This window comes from Cajanus cajan, chromosome 4, assembly GCF_000230855.2.
Source record: "Cajanus cajan strain Asha chromosome 4, NIPB_CcT2T_4, whole genome shotgun sequence".
Lineage (NCBI taxonomy): Eukaryota > Viridiplantae > Streptophyta > Magnoliopsida > Fabales > Fabaceae > Cajanus > Cajanus cajan.
The window spans coordinates 76304703-76331023 of record NC_138520.1 but is presented as its reverse complement, the minus strand read 5'-3'; the positions used below and the strand labels follow the sequence as shown (position 1 = coordinate 76331023).

At 29.4% G+C, this 26321-nt stretch overlaps 2 protein-coding genes and 1 long non-coding RNA gene across 4 annotated transcripts; 1 reads left to right on the top strand and 2 right to left on the bottom strand.

The window, feature by feature from the left end:
- Window positions 1-1250: 1250 nt before the first annotated feature.
- On the bottom strand, window positions 1251-5303 carry RID3 (Transducin/WD40 repeat-like superfamily protein). Its single transcript, XM_020356161.2, has 8 exons — window positions 4938-5303; window positions 4725-4838; window positions 4000-4133; window positions 3723-3870; window positions 2561-2760; window positions 2254-2381; window positions 1650-1894; window positions 1251-1572 (listed from the first exon to the last, which is right to left on the bottom strand). The coding sequence occupies exons 1-8, from the start codon at window positions 5139-5141 to the stop codon at window positions 1396-1398; spliced, it is 1350 nt and encodes a 449-aa protein (XP_020211750.1). The 5' UTR covers window positions 5142-5303; the 3' UTR covers window positions 1251-1395.
- A 1584-nt stretch (window positions 5304-6887) lies between these two features.
- CRR2 (Tetratricopeptide repeat (TPR)-like superfamily protein) lies at window positions 6888-9537 on the bottom strand. The gene is made up of 2 exons (XM_020358669.3): window positions 9389-9537; window positions 6888-9060 (listed from the first exon to the last, which is right to left on the bottom strand). The coding sequence occupies exon 2, from the start codon at window positions 8937-8939 to the stop codon at window positions 6969-6971; it is 1971 nt and encodes a 656-aa protein (XP_020214258.1). The 5' UTR covers window positions 8940-9060; window positions 9389-9537; the 3' UTR covers window positions 6888-6968.
- A 132-nt stretch (window positions 9538-9669) lies between these two features.
- LOC145956975 (uncharacterized) lies at window positions 9670-16468 on the top strand. Of its 2 annotated transcripts, XR_014433415.1 has the most exons (3): window positions 9670-10533; window positions 11449-15215; window positions 16131-16468. It is a non-coding gene; the product is annotated as an uncharacterized LOC145956975 (long non-coding RNA). The 2 variants fall into 2 exon arrangements; XR_014433414.1 differs by lacking the exon at window positions 16131-16468 and having other exon boundaries at window positions 11449-15466.
- The last annotated feature ends 9853 nt before the right edge of the window (window positions 16469-26321 follow it).

The window sequence follows — 26321 nt, the reverse complement described above, 5'->3', positions numbered from 1 at the left end:
TCAATCTCTATTAAATCTTTAAAAAAAATCCATATCATATATATTTCATACCTATAAAATCTCAATAAAATTCATACTATGAGTTAAAAAAGATCCCAAAAAATTATAGTTAGGTATATAGTATCTTAAGTATGCACATCATGCAAGTTCGAATCTTAACTTGCTTTAAGTGTCTTTTATTTTTAAGGACTTATATATGAATTCAAAGGCACAATCATGACAGACATGGATGAGAATTGAGAAAGCACGCACTAGTCAGTCGTGTCAAACACATGAAAAAACGTGTCATAAGAAAACTACAATATTATTAAAAACACATCATTGGAAAGTTATAAAAGTTTAAATAAGCAAAAGTTCAAAAGTTAAAGTCAATTCGACTATAGCTATTGATTTACTAGTTCATCTGAAAAAATCAATCGAGTCATACTCGTTTGCCTTAAATCAATGACATATCTAATCAAATGATAGATTTGAACTAATTTGACCTCTAATTTCTAATTTGATCAAATCAGGTCAGTCGAACTGATTGATCTGAACTGATTTTTAAAACTATTATATAGAAACTTATAACTCCTTATCAAATTAAAAAAAAAAATCAAAAGATATAACTATTAAAAATTTATGTCAAAATAAGACATGAGAAAATAAGTAGGAGACATGAGAAACCTTCCTACCCATTGTCTAAGAACCGATTCTTAACAAGAATCTATTTGAATATAAATTTTAAAAAATTATAAAAAAAACTCCTACTAATTTTTTTTATTTCTAATAAATAAAATCTCAAAAATCACTTTTAATTTGAATCCTTACATATTATAACAATTCCTCGGTTGCACTCAATTTTTGTTGCACAATTTAAACATTGGATGCTTATAAAAGCACTAACGGTACATTTTTTAAGTCGACCTACTTTTATCAAATAAAATAATATTAATAATGATGATATCAATGGTTTATAATAATTAATGTTGATGAAAAGTAAAAATATTTATAGTTAATAGTGAGCCCATTTAATTTTTTTTTTTTAAGACGCTTGGTTTGAGAGGTTGAGTGTTTATGATAAAAACAAGATAAAAATGAATGAATCTTCAGTTAAGACTCACTTAAGAACCAAAACAAGAAAAGAAAAGCCGAATCGGAAATGGCCTAAAGAAAACGAGAAGTCAGATTAAGCACAAACTACCCCTTACTGTACACAGATCCCAATCCCAAAGCTATTCGTAAACCATAGAGAAATCAATGCAAACAAATTGGCCAAATGCTAAAGTCATCATTAATCAATGTCCAAAACTTTTTACTTAGATCGCCAGTACTATGAATAATGAATTCATATATTTTTATCTAAGGTTCTAGCTTGACACAAAATTGAGAAGTAACTGGCATGAAAAACGTGTCTTAATTGTCATTTTCATCCAAGGTTCTAGCTTGACCAACATCCAATAGCTCCTTTACACAAAATTGATGCAAGTTTTCATACATTTTCTTCCATTGGTTGGCCATTTGCATTGACCTTTGGTAATCATGTTTTAGTTTCTCCATCTCCATTTCAGAAGTAGCAGCTGAACCTTGATGCTGAAACAGGTCAAAACACAATCAGGATTAGATAATGCCCATCCTTTCATAAGATGAGTAATCATCAAAACACAAACCTGAAGTTCCTTAATGTAATTAGTTATCACATGAGAACTGAGATATGAAGCATCCACGGGTCTCCTGCCACCCCCAAGGCTGATAATAGTCTTCATATTCGAGTCTTCATCTATTGAATTTACATATTTTTCCAATGGAGGGGGTAAATTAGACCCCTGCTTTCTTGATGATGCTTGTACATTAGAAGATGTGTGATTACTATAGTCATTTTCTCGTCTAACAACGAGAATATTATTTACAGGTCCTGCAGCATCCACAATATTTAAAATTATAAATAAATGTAGGCTTTAACAGACTCAATTTGAAAACGAGCATGTAATTGATACCACCTCATGAAAGTGATTTAGTCAACAAATATAGCATCTCAGAAAAAGCGTAGGTATCACATGATGTTAGTTGCTTTAACATATCACACATAAATTACCAGTAGTCACTAACAAATTCTAATTTGGTAAGTAAAACAACTTGAACATTAATAAAACAGAAATTCATTTGATATGAAAAGATAATCTAAATAGCACAAAGTATAAGCATTCCTAATGATAGATATGCAATAAAATTCTTTCGGAAAAGCAGGCCAAATTTCACAAAGTTTATACAAACCTTTAGCATGTTTAAACATGCGGACAATGTTACGAGTGCTTGCATTCCAAACACGAATGATTCCATCCTCTGACCCAGATATTAACAAATTCTCGCCCGTTCCGTATGCTAAGCATGTAACTGACTTGCTGTTACAATGAGGAATGAAATTAGTCAAATCACACTGCATAGCAACTAGCATTTATGAAGCTAGAAGGGAGTACAAGACGGTCAAAACTGGTGCATATTTGAAAAACTAAAATCACAAGATAGAGGACATCAATTGGTCTATACTTTTTAGAATCTACATGAGAGAAGAAATGATAACCTGTGGTTAGAAAAAGAACCAAGGATATGCGTCCCATAATTATTAGTAGCAATACTTTCAGTGTTAAGTGCAGCAATAAATATCTTTCCATCTCTGCTGCCAGCATAAAAGACATGTTCAGCTGGATCCAATGCAATTGAATCAATTACTGAAGGGAATACTACATTTCTTAGTAGTGTTCCCCTAGATAAGCTCCATACCTAAAAAGAAAACAAATTACAATCCATAATCCAGATCAGTGAATTGCAAAACATACAAACACACACACACACAAACACACACACACACATATATATATATATATAAGATTAATTGATACCAAGTATTAAACTCTAAAAATATAATTTAATCATCAGGAAAGTAGCATATTGTACTTTAAAATAAAGTGGTGCAGTGAGTTATCAACTTATCAATTAATTTCTAAATTACATCTATTTTTTTTAGACTTTTAACAAGAACTTTAAATCTAACAGTTAAATTGATAAAATTAACATTTGGAAAAATGTTGTTAAAGGTGCCGTTTTACAAAATCTCACAGTAAGTGTTCATTGATCTTAAATGTATGTATGTATGAATGCAAATCAGTCAAACGGGTGCAAGGAGCCATAAAGGATGAACGCAGATCTGAATGAAGTGCAGAAAAGAAAATAAGAGGCACAGACAAGCAGAAGTGAACAATAAAAACAAGGTTCAAGGGTTTTTTTCCAAGTGGGTTGGGGTGGGCTTTTATTTTTCCAGAAAATGAGCTTCTCCTATGGACAGTGGGATGGTCCAATTCCAGAGATTCTACGTCCAAGATGGTGCAATCCCACTGATCACACCAAATCACATTTTTCATGTAGATCGAGATTGCAGGGAGAATTTAAAATCATAGGACCACGTATCACACAATGAAAATTGCAATTTCCCTCAACCCTCGGCACCCAAATTCTAAAAAGAACAGCCAGCTCAGCTTTCACCCATATTTAATTTTTTTTTGTTTTTTTGGGTATGTCAAGGTTTATGCAACCACCAATGATTTGAATTTACAAATAATAGAGATCGACAGATTAGGTTGCCAATACTAAATATAAATCTTTGGGTCAACATGCTTCACTGAATCACTGGTTATCTATTTTCTACTACACCAACAACAACAACACAATAAAACAATAAAACAAACCTTACAAGTCCGATCCTCTGAAGCCGACACAATAATCGCATTGCACCCTCCATTACCAATAACAACATCAGTTACAGACAGAGTGTGCTCTGAAAAACTATACTCATATAGGTTATTCGCTTGCTGACTTCTCAAATCATCAAATATCCTGAACCACAGAGCAGCATATGCCACAATAGTTAGCACTGCCAGCACCCTAGCAGTTCACTATCCTAAAAGCAAAAATCACTACTAAAAGAGGAAAAATAAAAAAGGAGAGAGGATGAGCATCTAGTACATGAAGAGAGACCAAACTCTTACGCATCCATCTTCAGCACCAGATACCAACAGTGAATCATCTTCCGAAAACACCAGGCAAGTAACTGCCCTAAAATGAGCACGCCACCTCTTAAGCAACCTACCGGTTTCAACCTTACAATCAATGCACACAACTCAGCACAGCATAGTAAATAGAAACAGACATAAACTAGGCCCCCACTTTCAATTCATAATTCTCCACAACCTAATACCTCAAAAACTTCAGTACAAGTTTAGATTAGATTTGGCTCCTATAAAGAGAACAGAGGTAAAGAAAGTAATCTCAGTCTTTGATGAAAACATCAAAAGTTGATATTATAAGTTCTAACACGTGCATTTTTCTTATATATAGACCACAAGTATCCTCTATTAGAAACAAAACAATTATGTTCAAGTTGGGTAAGACCACTATAAGTAGAAATGTTCTTCCTCTGAGTATTTAACACAGCTGCATACTCATAACTCAAACTTGACACCACTACCAGATGATGTACGTGTTCGGTGGTAACACACATGATTTGATCCAGTGAATAATTAATTTTCTCATTAACTACTATGATGACTTATTCTAGCCTATAAATAGAATTGCTTACTTTAAAGAAGCCTGATCCATCTAGATTAACCTGTTTTGAAAACATAACTCTCTATCTCTTCTTGATCCATAATGGTTCTTCACCAAAAAAAAAAAAAAAAAAGAAAACCCACCTCCCACAAGTAAATATCACCAGAGGAAGCTCCACCAGCTATGAAGGTTCCCGGGTGATTAGCAGCAAGGGGTTTAACGGTTTCAGCGGGAAAACTCTTCACTTCAACTTGAGGCTGCACAATGCAAGTGACATTGTTATTATCATCGTTGATTATTAATATTTCATTATCTAAGAAAATGATAAACAATAATGAGAATATAAAGAGAAAGACCTTGGACCAGGACCAGAAGAGAACGGAACCAGGCGCTGCGGGAGGTTCTCGAATCTGAGAGGAAGCGATGAAGCGGGGACCGACGGCCACGAGGCCGTGAGAAGGGGAGGAGCAGGACTTGTAGCGGAGCTGCTCCGCGCCGGTGTGGAGGTCCCAACACCCTATTCCGCCGTCAACGGAGGACGACGCCAAAACAACCTCCATCCTTTACCGGAACCAGTTCGTGTAGTGAGAGATTTCAACGTCACCGTGACCTGACTTGTGAGAAAGGTTCCGCGCCGGTGTTTCTCTGAGACGGAGGAGGCTACACCATAAAACACAACCGAGGTTTTGACTTTTGACGCGGCTAGGGTTTTTATTTATGATGCCTTTTAGTTTTAATTTTAATCGGAAAAACGTTTGCAGCTTCATTTTTAGCCTTTTAGGTATATATATAAATAAATATTTTTAATGCTACATGTGTCGAATAATACTATTATATGTTCCAAAATTTGTAAAAAAAAATTTCACAAACCTGTTTTATCTTATTTTATTGTTTATCTTTATGAGGAATGAACATGGATTTGGATCAACTTATAACATAATAAATTCGAATCAAGTAGAAGATAAATAAATAAATAAAAATTATATCAATCCATTAGCTTGGTTTGAATTTCAAAAAAGTAATGTTATGTTCTCCAAAGAAAATGGCCAAATCATTCTTCTATTTAATAACAAAATGACACTTTTTCTTTACACGAATACAATCATATACTTTTCATTGAAATAATATTTTGAATATAATGAGAGATTTCATAATAAATATTCTCCACAACAAATAAAAATTTGAGCTACTAAATTATTTTTTCTTAAACTATATTAAATAATAATAACAGGAAAATATTTCATAAACTGTTAATTTGATTAAGAATCATGATACATTTAAAAATATATATTTCTCATTACTAATTATTTGTTATTAGTTTATTAATAAGTTCAATGACTTAAATTATTCCGATCTAAATAATCGAGTAAGTTAGATTTAAGTTGTCATCAACATTTAAACAAAATCAGACCAAATCAAATAACATTGATTTAGTACTATCATAAATTCAACTCAACTTTTACTCATCTTTAATCTTTATTTTTCTTTCCATATATATTAGGAAGAACAAAATGGAATAACATTTGTTTCCTTTCATCATAACATATCCGAACAAGTAAAAAATATATATCTTATTTCATTATGTTCTATTCCATCACAATCTTATCTTAATTTATTTCATTCTATCTCATATATTTATATTGATCCAAAAATGCACTAAAATTTGCCTCAGAAATTTTAACATGCTAATTGTTTAATGCTTCATAGTTCATATTCGAATTATACAATTTTGTTCATTCCTCCTTTTCATAGCCAACAACCAGTACTATGTGAGCTCCAAAAATATAAACTTATGCAACATTGGGATGTCTCGTTTCTAATATGTTTAGATATCTAAAGCTAAAATTGGTGTTACACTCTCTAATATGAAACAAGTTTGTTTTTCGTCATGCACCTATAACATAGCTTTATCAATGCTATAGATGTTATTGATTAACAACGCTTTATCAACTTTGCATAATGTCAATGATTATCAACATTATACCTACCTTTGATGCAAATTGGAGAAGACCTAGAGTTCAAGATTTAGAAAACCCAAGATTGAAGGGATGAGAACTCCAATTCCAGAAAGACATGGATCAGAGAATTTCTCACAATTATGTACACAGTGATAGCAATGATACTATGATAGCACTGTGTACTTTTTTATGTCTATACCCAATAGTATAAATTTTTTGGAAAATTAATTCTTTGACATGGTATAAAAGCTTTTATTATCAAGTGGTTAGAAATTGGATGTTCTCCATGTTTCAAATAAAAGTTAAATTCCAGTGCATGTAAAAAAGACAATAAATCTACCCCAGAACTGGAACTAGCAACGTTTGAATCTGTCACTATATTAGAATTACTTTCTCTAACTTTTAAACAGCATGACATTCTGGCAAAAACTACCAATAGTCACCACAGGAACAGATTCCATCTTTAAAATGATGGAAGCGATTCACATCTCTAACAAGAATCTCTCTATTAGCAAATTTAGAAATAAATTTTGTAACGGCATGACAGTCTTCACATAATCTCAAGTTTTTTCTGATCCTTATGGTTTCACCTTTTGCAGTATTAATGAGTCCAAAAGCAACTGCAAGCTTCTCGCTATGTCCCAATACAATTTTCTCTTTCTCTTCTTCATCTAGTTCGTAGAGAACAACGTTTGTATGTGGAACATAACCCTGCTCCTTCATCTCAGTTGACAATTTAACTAACAAAGCGTGAATCTCGTCGATTTGTGGGTTATGCTCGTCAACAGAGACAAATGAGTATACCTTCTTTTTTACTTCAATCCAGCTGCAACCTGGAAGCTTTTGCAGGCCACGAGATTCCAATAGCTTCATCACATTCTTTGCTTCACTCCACATCTTAGCTTCTGCATAAATATCTGCTAAAAGCACATAATTACCAGCATTCCTAGGCTCCAACTCAAAAAGCATAGTACTAGCTCTCTCCGCAAGTTCAACATTACAGTGAATCCTACAAGACCCAAGAAGGGAACCCCAAACCGTGGGTCCAGGTTCAAAACGCATATCTTCTATTAATTTGATTGCTTCATCTAACCTGTTAGCACGGCCAAGAAGATCCACCATACAAGCATAATGCTCCATACCTGGATGAATCCTGTACTTACTAAGCATGGATTCAAACAAAATCTTCCCCTCCTCAACAAGGCCCGCATGACTGCAAGCACCCAGAACAGTAATGAATGATATATAACTTGGTGAAACCCCTTGGTGGATCATGTTTTCGAAAATTTGGATTGCTTTCTTTCCAAAACCATGCATACCATAAATAGAAATCAAGGAATTCCATGAAATAACATCCCGATTCTTCATGTTATCAAACACTCTTTGTCCCATCAAAATCTCACCACATCTTCCGTACATTGTTATAAGGGAGCTAAGAACTGGCAGTATAGAATCAAGACCCCTTCGAAGGATATAGCCATGAATCAACTTTCCATGTCCCAATGCAGCAAGACCTGCACAAGCTTGAAGCACACTAACCATTGTAACTGAATTTGGAACAGAGTCACATGCCTCTAGCATCATTAGCTGAAACAGTTCCAGCGCTTTCATAGGCATTTCATTCTTTGCGAAACAAGCAATCATAGCACTCCACGAGACAAAATTCTTGGTAGGCATCGCACAAAACACAGAATTTGCACACAATACACTGCCAAACTTGGCATATACATCTAACAATGTTGTCATAACATGAATATTTGCTTCATAGCCATGCCGCAGAATATGGGCATGAATCTCCTTACCCTTCTGGAGAGGGCAAACTGACAGCTCTGAAACAACACAAGCCTTAAGCACATACGTATAAGTGAACCTATCCGATGGGACCCCAGTCCAATTCATCTGACCATACAACTCTAGCAACTCCTCACCACGACCCACCATGGCCAGCGCTCGAAAGAGTGCATTCCAGACATATATGGTTCTTTCCCGAGTTTCATCAAATACCTCGCGAGCACGGTCAATACACCCAAGCTCGTAGTACATATTAATAAGCTTAGTAGCCAAAAATGGGTCCTGGTCAAAACCATCGTCGACGAGACGGCGATGAATGAAAAGGGCATCGGAGAGCGAGTTCTGCTGTGCACAAGAATATATTAAATGCTCAAAAGTCTGCTGAGTTGGATTGGGCTCACAACACAGGAGATGAATGGCTTGACTAAGGTTCCCTCCTTTGCACAATGATTGTATCAAATGGTTTCTGTTGCTCTCTTTGAAGGGGTTGGCTGAAGGGTTCAATGAAACAAAACAGACCGGCAATCTTGAAGAGAAATGGGAACTGTGGCAGATGTGAGTTTGAGATGGAGCATGTCTGACAATTTGGGGAATCTGAAGCACCCACATCAGACAATGTTTTGACACAACTTTTCCCCAGAACAGCTTCGTCAGTGTTTCTGCTACTTTGCAGGAATATGTTCAATAGTTTGTGGTTCCAGTTACTATAACATCCAAAGCTACAGCATATCTGTAAGTAACATTAAGCAAGAAAACAAAAACAACTCAAGGTTAAGCAACCCAATTTTCAAAAATAATACTATAGCAAAAAATGCAAAAATAATGTGACACAAGATGCTAGAGGCACCCAATAAGCTCTAACACAGTTTTTACTTCAGAAACAGCAAATGGGATTCCTAATTTCTCCTTTATAACCCCCCATTTTAGTGTTTTATTAAAAAATAAAATAAAAATAGTGCAGCTACTTGTGTAGTGAATGGTCATAACCTGATAACATTTCCACAGCAAAAACGTAAAATTAAATATGGAAGAAGAGGAAGAAAATTAGTTTGGGTTACCAGAGGAGATAGTTGTGAATTGTGATATAAAAAGCTTCAAGTTTTGCAGATAGTTTGTGTTGTGGGTTCGGCGTCCCTGCGGGTGAAGTGGTCTCGTTATTTTGAAGGAGAAAATTACCCACAAAATTTAGATATTTGAAAGAGTCTTTTTCTCAAAAACCATAACCCAGAGCGCAATGGGATCGGGTCGAATTCGTAAAATCGGGTTGGATCGGTTATTTTGCCACGGAGCACCGGCCTCCGGGATGCATATTAATTCAAATATTCGATAAATCATGATTCGTTAGATTGTTAAAAAAGTTAATGTTAGTAAGATTATGTAAATATAAATTAATTTTAAAATAAAAAATATATTGGTCTTTCTTGTGAATTAACATCCTTAGAGACTTTATTGAGAAGAGAATTTTTTTTTTTTATAAAGTATACTTTAGGCTAAAATCCTATTTTAGTCCCTTATAATTTTTTTTTGTTTCAATTTAATCCCTGTAACATCCCAAATTTTATTCAATGAAAAAGGGTTATTTTTTATGTATTTTAAATATTTATGAAATTATTAAAGGGTTTAAAAATGTAATATCCCAAATTTTAATAAATAAAACAAGTTATTTTGATTTTAAATATTTATTGAGATTATTAGAAGGTTTGTCATATTTTTATTTAAGTATTTTACTATTTACGTATTTTACTATTCATGTATTTTACTATTCACGTATACGTTTTTCACTATTCATAAATACGTATTTACATATTTGTAAATAGTATTTTACTGTGCATGTGCACAGTAACTGGCGGCTACAGAGGGGGCTGCGGATCTGAAGTTTATAAATTTTAATAAATTTTATTATTTTAATGAATAGTGCATAGTGCATAGTAATTTATAATATTATTTTAATGAATAGTGCATAGTGCATAGTATTTTCAAAATTTCTATAAATAGGGGCCTAAGGTTTTGAAAATTTAGAATTCTAGAGAGAAGGAAATTCTGGAGAAATAGAGAGAGAAAGTAAGAGAGAGAGAAGGAGAAAGAAAAGGAGGTTCTGCTCTAGTGCCTTGTTTAAGGAGAAAGAGGAAGAGATTCTGCCCTAATTCCGATTCCTTTTAAAGAAAGAAGAGAGGAGATTCTGCCCAAATTTCTGTAAACCCAGGTAAGGGGGGGAGTGGGAAACCTCGCTTGGGGGTATGGGAATAATTGTTAAATAGTTTGTTTGTTGGATTGGCTCCCGATCCCTTACCTGTTGTTTATTTCTTTGAATATGTATTATTGATGTGTTTTGTTTTATATCTTATTTATTTACATATTAGAATCTGTTATTTGAATGGAAGGCTAAGCCTCCTAAGTATTTATAAATTTGTAATCTATTATTTAAATGGAAGGCTGAGCCTCCTTATTATCTTATATTACCTTTTAAGTTTCCTACTTTACTTAAAAGATCTTAATATATTATTATTGAAAAATATGATACCTAAGCAACCTCTGGACTGTTGGATTGTTGGACTGTTGGACTATTGGACTGTTTGGACTGTTGGACTGTTTGGACTGTTGGACTATTGGACTATTAAATTGGATTATTGAAATAATTCTTAATTATGAAATATGAATATGATATGTGTAACATGCTAAAGGTTGAGTCTGTGAATGTATGACATGCATCATATGCACATATTACTCCAGGTGTGCCGCTGAGGCCGCATACCCACGACTAACAAGGTGTACCTTTGAGTCACCCACGATATGCTAACGAGGTGTATGAACACCAGTGATAGGTGTGCCTTCGGGACACCAGTGATGTAACATGCTAACGAGGTGTATGAACACCAGTGATAGGTGTACCTTTGGGTCACCAGTGATGAATTCTGCAACTTCTGTATGGCGCCACATGCATACATTAGTGAGTCAAGTCAAAGAAATCATTATACATAAGCATATATGTGAGATTGATTATATATGTGAATTATATTGCGTGTGTGTGTGCTATTTAACTTTTATTTCTATATCTGCAACTAAGTGAGAAGTTTCTCACTCCCTTATCATTTTTGTGTATATTTAAATTATGATGCAGATAATTAGCATGAGGCTAAGGATGTTGGTGGTGAAGCTTAGACTTCTGTTTGGGTTTCGCTCTGATAAGATGTGACATCGGGATTAGCTAGACTTATTGTTAAATTATTATTATTTTTCTTTTGTAATTTTTATGTTATTTATGTAGAAAGTGTGTATTTTTGTCATATTATAATTTTACTAAAAGATTATAAGTTAATTCCTAACTAGGAGGCCCTGCCACCTTTACTGGGATTAATTTATAATCTTTGTTTTATAATAACTTCTTGAGTGTAATATTTATGTGTATGTATTATGAATGTGCATCTTCTACCTTATGATACTTATTGTTTTATATCATTCTATAAAAATCTTTTATAAATATAGTTTATGTTTATTAATGATATTGGGGTAGAGGGTGTCACATTTAGTGGTATCAGAGCAGGTCGATTTAATCGAACGTGTGTGTTATGTGCTTATCATGACTCTGTTGTGTACTCTGACTATGTTTTATTTGTTGTGTATTATGATGATGATGTTTGTTTTGTGTTGATATTGTTGATTTTGATATTGCTATGTAATTAGAGGAAAGATAGTCATGATAGTGTTAGCCAACTAGAGCTATTAGAACCTTGGATGTGAGTGATACATTGAGTGTACTAAGAGTTTATGATTGGTGGAGTTTTTGACATCTATAGTTGTAGCAGGTTCAATCTAAGGGTGGTTGTCTCCTTGGTGAGAGATCGAAATGATGATAATTCCCTTAAGTGTTATTATTGACAAGTTAATTATTTATGGTTTAGGTAGCATGTGAGTTATTGCGGTTGAGGATAGTATTGAGAAGCTTGAACGAGAAATTGAGTAGTGAATTTGGAAAAAGTTGAGGTATTTTGTGGCATTAGATATATTGATACATTATTGCTATTTGGTGTCGAAAATATTTTCATTATAGTTTGTTATGATAGTATGAGTATTATATCGACAAAATTTATATTTTGAGGTCTTTATGAAGATTATGGCTTTGGATATTATTTTCCCAATGGAATTGGAAAAAGATAAAACAGAGGTTTGAAACTTTAGTTATGACTGCTTCGATGATCAGAAGTTTAGTTGTAAGCGCTGAATATACTTGAAGTGATTTTTGAATCTTTAGCTAAGGAGATGATCTTTTTGGAATCTTATGTCTTTCTAAGAGTTGTAGTTTAATCAATTAGTTTTCTTTGATGATAGGATAAGATCAAATGGAAGAATTGAACTCTCTATGTGTTGTTTTCTTTGATAGTTATTTAAAAAAAAAAAATTAGGCTGTATAATAATATTTTTGGGTTAGTAGGCAATGCAATGATAAGAATTGACTTTGTTAAGATATTTGGGATGTTATCATGTGGATTAAGAGGTTGTTTAAGGTTGTATGATGCTATGTGGTAAAGGTTGTTCATGTACATACTTATGAATGGTATATAAACAGGTTTAAAGTAGGTATTCTAATATGATTTAATATGCATGCATGTTGATTTGTGGATAGATGACCTTAGGGATCAATTGGTGAATGTCGTGTAGTTAGTGAAAGTGATTTTAGGGTGTGATATGATCATATTATAGTTGAAGATGAAGATATATCTAAGATGGGTATATGTTAAATTGTCTAAGTATTACTATTATATTTATTTTATTTTATTATATGAGGTAAGTTTTCTAGTTCCTGTAAATTCCATTTGAGGTAAATATGGATCTGTTTAGGTAGAAGTTGTGTTTAAAATGAGGAAATATCTAAGCCAGTTAGGAAGGATAAGAGTTTTATTAGGTTAGCCTATTATTATTAAAGAATTATTAAAGGAATTTCTAGGATAGTATTGCCCTTAACTACATTCACTAGGAGGAAGTATTATCTTTATGTGGAATAGTAGGTTTGAGAGTAGTTTCAACTCTTATGGAAACATTGACTAGTGATAACGTTACCGGACTTTAGTGAGTTTTATGTGGTATAGAGTGATGTTTTGAAGACAAGTTTGATGGATTATTTCCATGACCTTGAGTTAGGGGTTGTAATGTTTACACTTGAGATTTTGGAGACATTACTGGTATAATACTAAGCTTGAGGTATTTAGCGATCATAAGAGCCTTAAATATCTTTTGACCGAAAGAAATAGTTGAAAATCTTTAAGGAATAAGATTTTAATTTTGAAAGTTATTGAGCCAAAGTTATTGTGGTAACCGATGTTTTGTGTAGGAAACCTTTATATTTTCCCTTATGGATCTTTGGACTCAAATTAGAAATTTAAGTCTGCCTTGTGAGATTACTCCTAGTAATGTAAAACTAGGTATGACTCGAGTAACAAGTGGATCATTGAAAGAAATTTGAGAAAATATAATTAGTTGATTCATTTTGGTGACAAGATACGAGGCTATAAGATAAGGTGATGGATAAAAAATTTGAATTGGTTGTAGATGGAGTAGTAAAATTAGTGATATGATATATGTAACATATGCTTAGGAGCTTGATCTTTATAGATAATCGTAGAAGTAAAAACAATATTCTGGCAGATATTTTGATTACGATGATCACTAATTTATTATTTTGATGATTTAAGGAGTGAATTTGATTGCAGAATTTAGAAACTTATGCTTGATGTGTAAGATTATCTCTAGTAGCATTGACTTATTAATGGGTGAGATTAGAGGAACCACGAGTTAGATCCTTTATTAGTGACCCAAGTAAGCAAGATATTAGAAAGGACACATTTGGATGCTTAGTAAACTTGAAAGGACATAAGAGTACTCTTAATATTTATTTAGGAGTTGCTAAAATGTATCAGAGTGGCGCAGCAGAAGCGTGATGGTCTAAGATGAAAGAGAAGTAGAGAAATTGAATCAAGGTATGGAGAGTGAGTTTAAATTTGGAGTGGATAAAGTTTTGAGATTTAAGGATAAGTTGTGCATTTCTAGTATGTCAGAGCTTAAAGCAATCCTAGAAGGAGGTCATAAGAGTATCCTTAGATATCTTTTGAGTTGTACATCAATAAGGTAGTAAGGTTGCATAGGATTTAAAAAGCAAGATACGTGAAGTTTATTCATTCATATTTTCAAGCAAATTTCGGGGACGAAATTTCTAAAAGGAGGGGAGTAAATGTAACATCCCAAATTTTATTCAATGAAAAAGGGTTATTTTTTATGTATTTTAAATATTTATGAAATTATTAAAGGGTTTAAAAATGTAATATCCCAAATTTTAATAAATAAAACAAGTTATTTTGATTTTAAATATTTATTGAGATTATTAGAAGGTTTGTCATATTTTTATTTAAGTATTTTACTATTTACGTATTTTACTATTCATGTATTTTACTATTCACGTATACGTTTTTCACTATTCATAAATACGTATTTACATATTTGTAAATAGTATTTTACTGTGCATGTGCACAGTAACTGGCGGCTACAGAGGGGGCTGCGGATCTGAAGTTTATAAATTTTAATAAATTTTATTATTTTAATGAATAGTGCATAGTGCATAGTAATTTATAATATTATTTTAATGAATAGTGCATAGTGCATAGTATTTTCAAAATTTCTATAAATAGGGGCCTAAGGTTTTGAAAATTTAGAATTCTAGAGAGAAGGAAATTCTGGAGAAATAGAGAGAGAAAGTAAGAGAGAGAGAAGGAGAAAGAAAAGGAGGTTCTGCTCTAGTGCCTTGTTTAAGGAGAAAGAGGAAGAGATTCTGCCCTAATTCCGATTCCTTTTAAAGAAAGAAGAGAGGAGATTCTGCCCAAATTTCTGTAAACCCAGGTAAGGGGGGGAGTGGGAAACCTCGCTTGGGGGTATGGGAATAATTGTTAAATAGTTTGTTTGTTGGATTGGCTCCCGATCCCTTACCTGTTGTTTATTTCTTTGAATATGTATTATTGATGTGTTTTGTTTTATATCTTATTTATTTACATATTAGAATCTGTTATTTGAATGGAAGGCTAAGCCTCCTAAGTATTTATAAATTTGTAATCTATTATTTAAATGGAAGGCTGAGCCTCCTTATTATCTTATATTACCTTTTAAGTTTCCTACTTTACTTAAAAGATCTTAATATATTATTATTGAAAAATATGATACCTAAGCAACCTCTGGACTGTTGGATTGTTGGACTGTTGGACTATTGGACTGTTTGGACTGTTGGACTGTTTGGACTGTTGGACTATTGGACTATTAAATTGGATTATTGAAATAATTCTTAATTATGAAATATGAATATGATATGTGTAACATGCTAAAGGTTGAGTCTGTGAATGTATGACATGCATCATATGCACATATTACTCCAGGTGTGCCGCTGAGGCCGCATACCCACGACTAACAAGGTGTACCTTTGAGTCACCCACGATATGCTAACGAGGTGTATGAACACCAGTGATAGGTGTGCCTTCGGGACACCAGTGATGTAACATGCTAACGAGGTGTATGAACACCAGTGATAGGTGTACCTTTGGGTCACCAGTGATGAATTCTGCAACTTCTGTATGGCGCCACATGCATACATTAGTGAGTCAAGTCAAAGAAATCATTATACATAAGCATATATGTGAGATTGATTATATATGTGAATTATATTGCGTGTGTGTGTGCTATTTAACTTTTATTTCTATATCTGCAACTGAGTGAGAAGTTTCTCACTCCCTTATCATTTTTGTGTATATTTAAATTATGATGCAGATAATTAGCATGAGGCTAAGGATGTTGGTGGTGAAGCTTAGACTTCTGTTTGGGTTTCGCTCTGATAAGATGTGACATCGGGATTAGCTAGACTTATTGTTAAATTATTATTATTTTTCTTTTGTAATTTTTATGTTATTTATGTAGAAAGTGTGTATTTTTGTCATATTATAATTTTACTAAAAGATTATAAGTTAATTCCTAACTAGGAGGCCCTGCCACCTTTACTGGGATTAATTTATAATCTTTGTTTTATAATAACTTCTTGAGTGTAATATTTATGTGTATGTATTATGAATGTGCATCTTCTACCTTATGATACTTATTGTTTTATATCATTCTATAAAAATCTTTTATAAATATAGTTTATGTTTATTAATGATATTGGGGTAGAGGGTGTCACAATCCCTCATTAATTTTTTGTCTTAATTTGGTCCCAAACTAATTAATTGGTTTCAATTTAGTCCTAAATTAATTAATTGGTTTCAACGTGGGACTTTCCGTCTAAATTGGTTTAACGGTGTTAATTTTTGGCCACGTGGACGCCACGTAGATGCATACGTGGCATATGAGAATTTTTTTGAAAACACCTTGACCCAGAACGGCCCGTTCTGAAACCGGAACGGGCCATTCTGCGTGCACTTTTGGTGTGTTAATTTTGCATCCGGAACGGCCCGTTCCAAGTGCAAAATTAACACACCCAAAATCCACCAGAACTGCCCGTTCCAGTTTCAGAACGGGCCGTTCCAGTTTTATTTTATTTTTTTATATATAAAATATTAATAATTTTATAAAATATATATTATTAATTATATTTTAATTATGTTATTATATCCAATAAAATAAATATATTAATATTTTTTATATTTTATTTTATTATGTTTATCTTATTAATTTTTATCATTTTATTCCTTTAATCTTAAATAAGTTGCAAAAAATTATAAAGTGATATTCCTTTTATCTTATTAATTATTATATTTTTTAATAAAATTAATTAAGAATATTGGTTTAATTGCATTTTTTATCCCTCAAGTATTACAATTGTGCAGTTTTGTGATCTCCAAGATTTTAATTGCATAATTTTAGTCCTTAAAGAATTGCAATTGCGCGATTTTGGTCATTCAATTTTTAATTGAACAATTTTAGTCCCTCAAATATAATAATAGTATGATTTTTGTTTCTCCCATTAAAAATTAATAATTTTAATATATATATATATATATAATATAATTATAATTTTTGATATTATATCAATAATATTATTAATATATTTATAGATAAACTAATAATTTGATAAATATAACTTGTTATATATTAATATACTTTTACAAAAATATAAGTATATTAATTAGAAATATATATCTGATCTTATATATTTATATTTTTGTAATAGTATATTAATATATATTAAGTTATATTTATCAAATTATTAGTTTATTTATAAAAAGGGTAAAAATATTATTGATATTAATTTATCAGTAATATTAAAATACTAATAATATATAAATTTTATTTATTTAGTAATAGTAAATATATATCATTTGATACATTAAAAAAAAATATACGTTAATTTAAGTAAACAAACAATTATATAGTTTTAAAATATTATATATATATATATATATTAAAATTTTAAAATTATTAAATTTTTAATGAGAAAGACTAAAATTCCACAATTATGATATTTGAGAGATTAAAATTGTTCAATTAAAAATTGTGAGACTAAAATTACACAATTATAATCTTTTAAGGACTGAAATTACTCAATTAAAACCTTAGAAATCAAAATTGCATAATTATAATATCAAAAACACAATTAAGTAAAGAATATTTTATTCACCGTTCTGGAACGGGCCGTTCTGAAACCAGAACGGCCCGTTCTGCTTCACTGGTGGTGTTTTAATTTTGCAACCAGAATGGCCCGTTCTGGTTTCAGAACGAGCCGTTCCGAGTCCAGGTGTATTAAAAAGAATTTTCTCATCCACGTGGATGCCACATAAATGCCAAAAGTTAACTCTGTTTAAATAATTTGGACGAAAGTCTCACATTGAAACTAATTAATTAATTTGGGACTAAATTGAAACCAATTAATTAATATGGGACCAATTTGAGACCAAAAATTAATGAATGACTAAATTGAAACAAAAAAAAAGATTATAAGGGACCAAAATAGGGTTTTAGCCTATACTTTATTTAAAAGTGAGAGAAGAATTAAGGGAAATGAAAGAGAATAAGTAAGAATTAATTTAATAAAAATAAGTAAAAAATAGTTATTTAGTAGAATGAAATTAAGTGAGAAATTAAAAAAAAAATATTTTAAAGATGTACTATACATAAATAAATTTTTATGTAAATATATTATTTAAATAATTAATGTCAAATAGATTATATAAATATAAATTAATCTTTAATTATTAATTTTAAAATAGGTCTTTCTTGTGAATTAAGATCCTTAAAGACTTTAATTTGAGAAGAGTTTTTTAAATTATATTTTGTTTGGAAGGGGGAGAAAAATTAAGAGAAATGAAAAATAATAAGTGATAATTGATTTAGTAGAGTAATTTAAAAATGTACTTTACATATCCATGCATCTTTTTGTGAAAAATTACACATAAAATCACTCTTAGATAATGGAATTACATTCGTGTGGGTTTTATCACAAATTCACTTAAATCATCTATTTGAAACACATGTTTTTTTTTGTTCCTTGATAATCCCTCTTTTTTCTTCTCTATTCCTTAATAAATTAGCTCCTTCAAACACATCATTAAAGTTTTAACTTTTTTATCTAATTAATTTTTATTTGTTATGAATTATATTTTAATATTTTTAAAATAAATTATCAATAAAAAAATTATTCTATGATTTAAATTATTTATCATAAATCTAAAAAATAATTTACATACTTAAAAATATTTATTTAAATATAATCTATATCTTCAAGTATAATATTTATTAGTGTATATAATTTATTATAAATTTTAGTTATACATAATAAATGTCTAACATGTGCATTTACTTATTAGATAGAATGTAAAAATGGATCCAAAAGTTTTTTATTTTATTTTCATTTTATTTTAATAAAATGAAAGAAAATATTAGAATATAGAGAAAATATTAAAAAAAATTTGAAGAGAAAATAACTAAATAAGAGTTTAAATTTTTAATAAAGTGGAAGAAATTTTTTTTCTTGTTTGACTTACAAAGAGGATGAATTTTAAATATTAATTTACTTCATATCTTTATGACTTTAAATATTATGATATTTATAATTAAGTAACTGTTAGATAATGTTATTGACACAATAATATTTTTGGTTTAATTTTTTATAACATGTTAATAAATAGACAAAAAGTAAATTTAAACTTTCAAAATAAGCCGATGTAATTAAATATGAAATTAGGAAATGTAAACAAAAGTAACTTTTTTCTCCATTCAGTTTTTTTTAAGTAGTAAGTGCTACAACAACCAAACTTTGTAAACAATTTAATTTATTTTTTGGAGAAAAAAAAGTTGTTTTTACGTAGATATAATTATTTTTCCATAGATTTTTTACTATTAAAAGTTAATTTACTGTGTAAAGGTTTATTTATCTAAACAAAATTAAATATCTTAAATTTTGTTTTCAACAAAGTTAACCAAATAACCCTCGTTATAATTGGTTATAATAATATAGTAATGTAACAATCTAGTTAAAATATATTACATCAAATATAATTTATTATTAAAATAATCTAATTTTTACCGTTAAAAAAATACATTAAAAAGTTAGTTCTATTACCGGTCACCAACATGCAAATTAATCAAATAAATAATAAAATCTATACTAATATATAAATGAGATACCCTTTTCAGTAATCACTTTTATCTCTATTTTTTTTTACTATTATACCCTTTTATTTTAAAAAAAATATATATATATTTTTTAATCAAATTTAAAAACTTAAAACTAATAAATTTATACTAATATATAAAAGGATATCACTTTCAATAACTATTTTTAGTTTTCATTCTACATAAACCATTTTATTCATTATTTATTTTTTAATAACTATTTTTTTTATGAGTAACTTCTCATTTATTTATTTTCTTTTTAATACAATGCAGTTTTTTCTGCTAGTAAAATATAAAATTGGTGGGTCAAGCATCAGATTTGAATTATTAATCATAAACTCCGATTACAACAGCTTTTTTACACCACACTCCAATTACAACACTTTTTTTTTCACAACTCCAATTAAAACAATAATATATATATAGCACATATTTACTACCACAAAATAAAAATTTACATTATTAATACTAGAAAAAATAAAATATTTTGTATCTCATCATAAAAAAAATGAAGAAAAAAAACAAAAACGGTGAAGTTAAAAAGCGTGTAATTAATTTCAGAATGGTGAGATAATTAACTTAAATTGATTAAGCGATAAAGAAGTAATTAAGTAAATTAATTAAGAGATATAAAAGTTTTAAAAAAATGTGAACACTAAAAAAGGACATTCCTTTATAATGTTATAAATATTAGTAGGAAAAAAAAAAGACATTTCGGGTATATTTATATATTTTTTTCAAAGATTTTGTTAAAAGAGAAAAAAAAATGAAAGTAGGTCACTTTATATATACACAACAAATGGTTCTTAATTATTACATATTTTCATAGTTACAAAAACATATATCTCTTTTATAACACATATTATTAAAAAAAGAGACATTTTATATATATAAGCAGGAAAAAGGCACTTCATGTCTGTATTGTATTAAAAGAAAAAATAAATAAAAAAGAAAAAAAAATGAGAAACTACTCCTAAAGAAAGTAGTTATTAAAAAATAAACAAATGATAAAGTGGTCAAAAAATATTTTTTCTAATTTTTTAAAATAAAAGGGTACAATAGTAAAAAAAAGTAGAGATCATGGTAATTATCGAAAATGATATTCCCTTTATATATTAGTATATATATATATATATATATATATATATATATATATATATATATATATATATACTTTTTTGTTTATATAACAGGGATAAACATATATATGGTATCTGATACATGAATATTTTTTTTTTGTTCGTCCCTGGAGTATCCAGGGCCGATAGGCGTGATTAATCTCCTCGTTACGAGGGAGGTACCTCAAAAGGGTAGGATAGCTGGCCTCGAGATTTAACGCGACTGCATATACAAGGCAGGATTTGAACCCTTGACCTTTCTTAAGTGTGGATCAACCCCTACCACTGAACCACACGCTTGAGGTTTCTTGATTAAAATATGAGATAGAAAAATAATTTAATTATAATTATAATATAATAAAAAATAATTTAAAAATATTATATTTATTTTTTTGTAAAAAAAATAATCATATAACTTAAATAGGTTAATAATTATATAATTTTAAAATATTATATCGATAATCTACACTATTAATGAAGATAATTATTTAATTTAGTGATCATATTTTTAGACAATTTTATCTTTATAATTATCTTTTTATAAATTTTTTTAATTTATGTAAATTTTACTTTATAAACACTTGTATTTTTAATAACCATAAACTATTATATATTTTTTATTATTTATTATTTTTAAAACAATTCACAAAGTAATATATAAAGAAAATATCTTATTATTTTTTTTACTTGTTTATACTCCTCTGTTATATTTTAATATTATTTTCAGCAATGCATTTTTTAATTTATAACAATATATAAATGAAATACTTATGTTTTATATATTTTTTAAAATATTTATACCCTTATATTATATTTCAAAACATTATTTTCACAAATATATTTTTTTTAGTTTTATAAGATATGTAAAGAAAAAAATCTTCTTTTGGTACTCATTTTTTCTAGGATATTTATACTCATTATTATATTTCAATTTTCTTTTCATAAGTGCGTTTTTTAAGGTTAAAATTAATTGTTATTAATAATAACTACCTAATACTCATTCAATTTCTTTTAATGAGACATATAATTTTTTTTTCAAGTTAGTGTATATATTATATAATATTATACTTAAAATCACATATATTTATTATATTATAAACAAAGTCTCATATCATTAAATTATTAAGAGAAGTAAATATTTATAAAGTACACGCAATCTTCATTGATATAAGACATTTTAAGAGATGATAAAAATAAAATTATATGAGTTTAGACCCAAAATAAATAATATGTACCTAAATATTAACCATACTATTAATAAATAAGACATTCTATTTTGATGTACACAAATTTCAAATTAATTCACTCTTTCATTATTATTTTTTACTTATTTAACTGACATTCAATTTTAAAATTCTTACTCTTTTATTTTGACAATGAATTTCTTACCCTTTAAATAATCATTCATTATTTTTATTTATTTTTAATTGAGAGGTACAAATGCCTATTTTTCTTCTGTATTAATAAAACTAGTATATTTTTTAATAAAATGAACTAAAATTACACAAAATAACTGCAATATTAGAGAGAGAGAAAACACAATTAAACAAAAATAATATTATTATATCTTAAGATGAATTTCAATATTTTGATTAAGTAATGTCTGATTTGCAGGTAGTAAATAATATTTTAATTTCACTCAAATAAGAATAAAAAAGTAAAAAAATAAGAGAAAAAAAATCAACCATCATAAATTTTATTTATTTATTTATTTTTGCAAATAGACACTATACTTTCATTGTTATGTCAGTTAAACCTTAAATTTTATTTTATTAGAAAATAAACACCATAAACTTTAATTGTGTTATAATTAATCCTTAAATTTTATATTTTACAAATAAATACATTGATTTACATTTAATCTTAATTTGTCCTTAAAATTTATCCTTTATTATGTATATATTCATCTTGTTTATTATAGAGATTAACTAATAAAAAAGAAGAAATAATAATAATTTATTATTTTAAATCATACTCTGATTTTATTTTTATATCTCTTTTCTATATATCGAATCACAAAGTTTAGAATTTAAAATAAAATAAAGATTATTTTTAATATTCTCTTATTTTTATTTCTTTTTAAATTCATATTTTTGTTATATTTTAAAAATAATCGTAAAAAAGAAGAAGAAAAAGATTAATCACGTATCGACAGTTAATATTTTTTTTATTTATTCATTCTATCTTATATTTTTTATTCATTGATTGACTGTTAAGATAAGTAATTAAACACCAAATTGATAAAAAAAATTATTTGTAAAAATATAAATGATAAATATTAACTAAAATAAAATTATTTATTTATTTATTTATAAAATAAGTAAAGTTTATAAATTAATTGTAACAAACTTAATATTCACGAAATTTATTTATGTAACGCCTAATCGTATTAACTTTAGTAATATATGTATATATACGTAGCTAAAAGAACACATGTATGATAATATTATACATTATATCATTTTTTTTTCACTACGCACGTAGTTGTTTTTCTTACAGATATTTGTAGTACAGATTATTGCGAGCCTATTTATACATCATATTTTCATTTTTCTACTTCTATACTAATTACATGGGTGGCTGGAACAAGTTGACAATAGGGTTCACGTGATTAGCTGGGGGTAAGTAAAAAGTCACAATGATGGGTCCATCTATCACCGTGGGAACTTCCTGGTGTGGAGAAAAAGTGAACGACGACACTGCGACCCCATTGAAAGTTACAGAGTTAGCGAGAGCATCGATGCTCCAAGTGGTTCCAGAGAAAACAACAGATATGACTGCAGGAAAAGGGGCAGGTATCGCTGGCACATCCATCTATATTTATTTAATTATTTTTAAGATTGTATTACACAAGAAACATAAGGAGTAAGAACATTTTTCAAAGAAGTATTTATAATCAACATGCGTGACCATAATTAATATTAAACAATATATATATAAAATTTGATTTACACTTGCAGTGACTAGTCAGGATAAATGAGCATTGTAATATCAATCAGCATAAAAAATTTTAATCACAATTTCTTACTCATTTAAATCCCCAAGGTCAAACCTCCAGCTACAAATAAATCAAATTTTATCTTCTATGGCCATAGAACAATATTTATCTTCAAAACGAGTCAAAGACAAAATTTAATCAATCATAGAAAAATAATCACACTAAAAAAAATTTAAGAATTTATCGTTATTTAAACTTTAATTAAATAACATATTAATTAAATGATAATGATAATTACTATAAAATAATTAAACAATAAAAAAAAAAATATGAACACCTTAACAATTATTATAGATAAAAATAAACATAGATTAAGCAAATAAATGAGGTTAGAGACACCTCACTAAATAAATGTAGCAAGAAAATAACATAAATAAATAACATAGTAGTAAATAAAATTTTAAAGAAACAAGGTTCTCCTCCCCCTTACCTTGAAATATAGGTTTGTAGTTATGTAGATTTCTATTTTTTTTTCTCACTGCGCGCTTCTTTTTCCTTCTCTCTTTTCTCTCTTCACTCGCTGTTCTTTCTTTTGTTTATAACGCTGCCAGTTTTTTGTGCTTCAAATTTACCATCCTTAAGCCTATTTATAGTGTGTATTGTAATGATTACAATAGTTAAAATAGAATGGTGGTTTAATTATAATTAACTAAGTTTCATCTTGGTTAGATAGTTTAGTTGCTTATGGATTTATTTGCATTCAATTTTTTTGTCAGAGAAGATTCTTCAATTGAAGAATTATCCTACCACATCCGTTGTATCCATTACACGTCACGTGCATATACTGCATCCGTCTCATCTCATTTTTTTTTTTTTTATTTTTTTTTTTTAGATTGACAAATCAATCAATGACGCAACAAGCTTCCTGAACACTCTTGTCTTAGTTGCATATATATCAATAGATGTAGCGCAAGGCATTAATGATGAATAGTAGTAATATAGAGGAAGGAAAATGCGAGGTACGTACCTGATGCATCTATTGTCACGTTCCTTTTCTTTTTCCTTTTAATTATATGTATATAAAAATAAAAAAATTAAATTATTATTTTAAGAAGAATACACTCATTAATAATAATATTGAAAGTATTGTTCCAGAAATTTAGGATATTACAATTTTCCCCTACTTTCAGAAATTTCGTCCTCGAAATTTGCATTGCTTAAAATAAATAAGGATAGTTTTCCCTGATTTTATCTTCCAATTCCCACGTTGCATCCCCAGTAACATCATTCCAGATGACCTTTACCAGTGAAATCTGTTTGCCTCTCAACTGCTTGATCCTCCTGTCTGTGATCTGTACAGGCATTGTTTCAAATGTAAGGTTATCCTTTAATTGTACTGTATCAGGCATTATTACATGAGAAGGATCAGAAATATATTTTCTTAACTGAGACACATGAAAAACATTGTGAAGATTAGAAAGAAAAGGAGGTAGGGAAATTTGGTAAGCAACAGGACCTATTTTTCTGAGAATTTGATAAGGACCAATAAATCGAGGTGTGAGTTTCTTTGATTTCATTACCCTACCAATTCCAGTTGTTGGTGTAACTTTCAAAAATACATGATCACCTTCCTGAAATTCAAGAGGTCGTCTTCTTTTATCAGCATAACTTTTCTGCCTGCTTTGAGTTGTTCTCAATTTTTCTCGAATCATTTTGATCTTTTCCGTGGTTTGTTGCACCAATTCAGGACCCAAGATTAAATTTTCTCCTGTCTCAAACCAACACAAAGGAGTTCTACACTTTCTCCCATATAGAGCTTCATAGGGTGCCATACCTATGCTAGAATGGAAACTGTTGTTATAAGTGAATTCAATCAAAGGTAGATATTGGTCCCAACTACCAGAATCTTCTAGCACACAAGCTCTCAATAAATCTTCTAAGGATTGAATGGTCCTTTCTGTTTGTCCATCTGTTTGAGGATGATATGCAGAACTAAGGTGAAGCTTAGTTCCTAATGCTTGATGTAAACTTCCCCAAAATTTAGAAGTGAACCTAGGATCTCTATCAGATATTATACTAGATGGTATACCATGCAATCTTACAATTTCCCTTATGTACAGTTCAGTCAATTTTTCTAGAGAATACCTAATGTTGATGGGTAAGAAGTGAGCAGATTTTGTTAGCCTATCCACGATGACCCATATGGAATCATACTTATGAATTGTTCGTGGTAAACCAACTACAAAATCCATTGCTATACTGTCCCATTTCCATTCAGGTATATCTAAGGGTTGTAACATT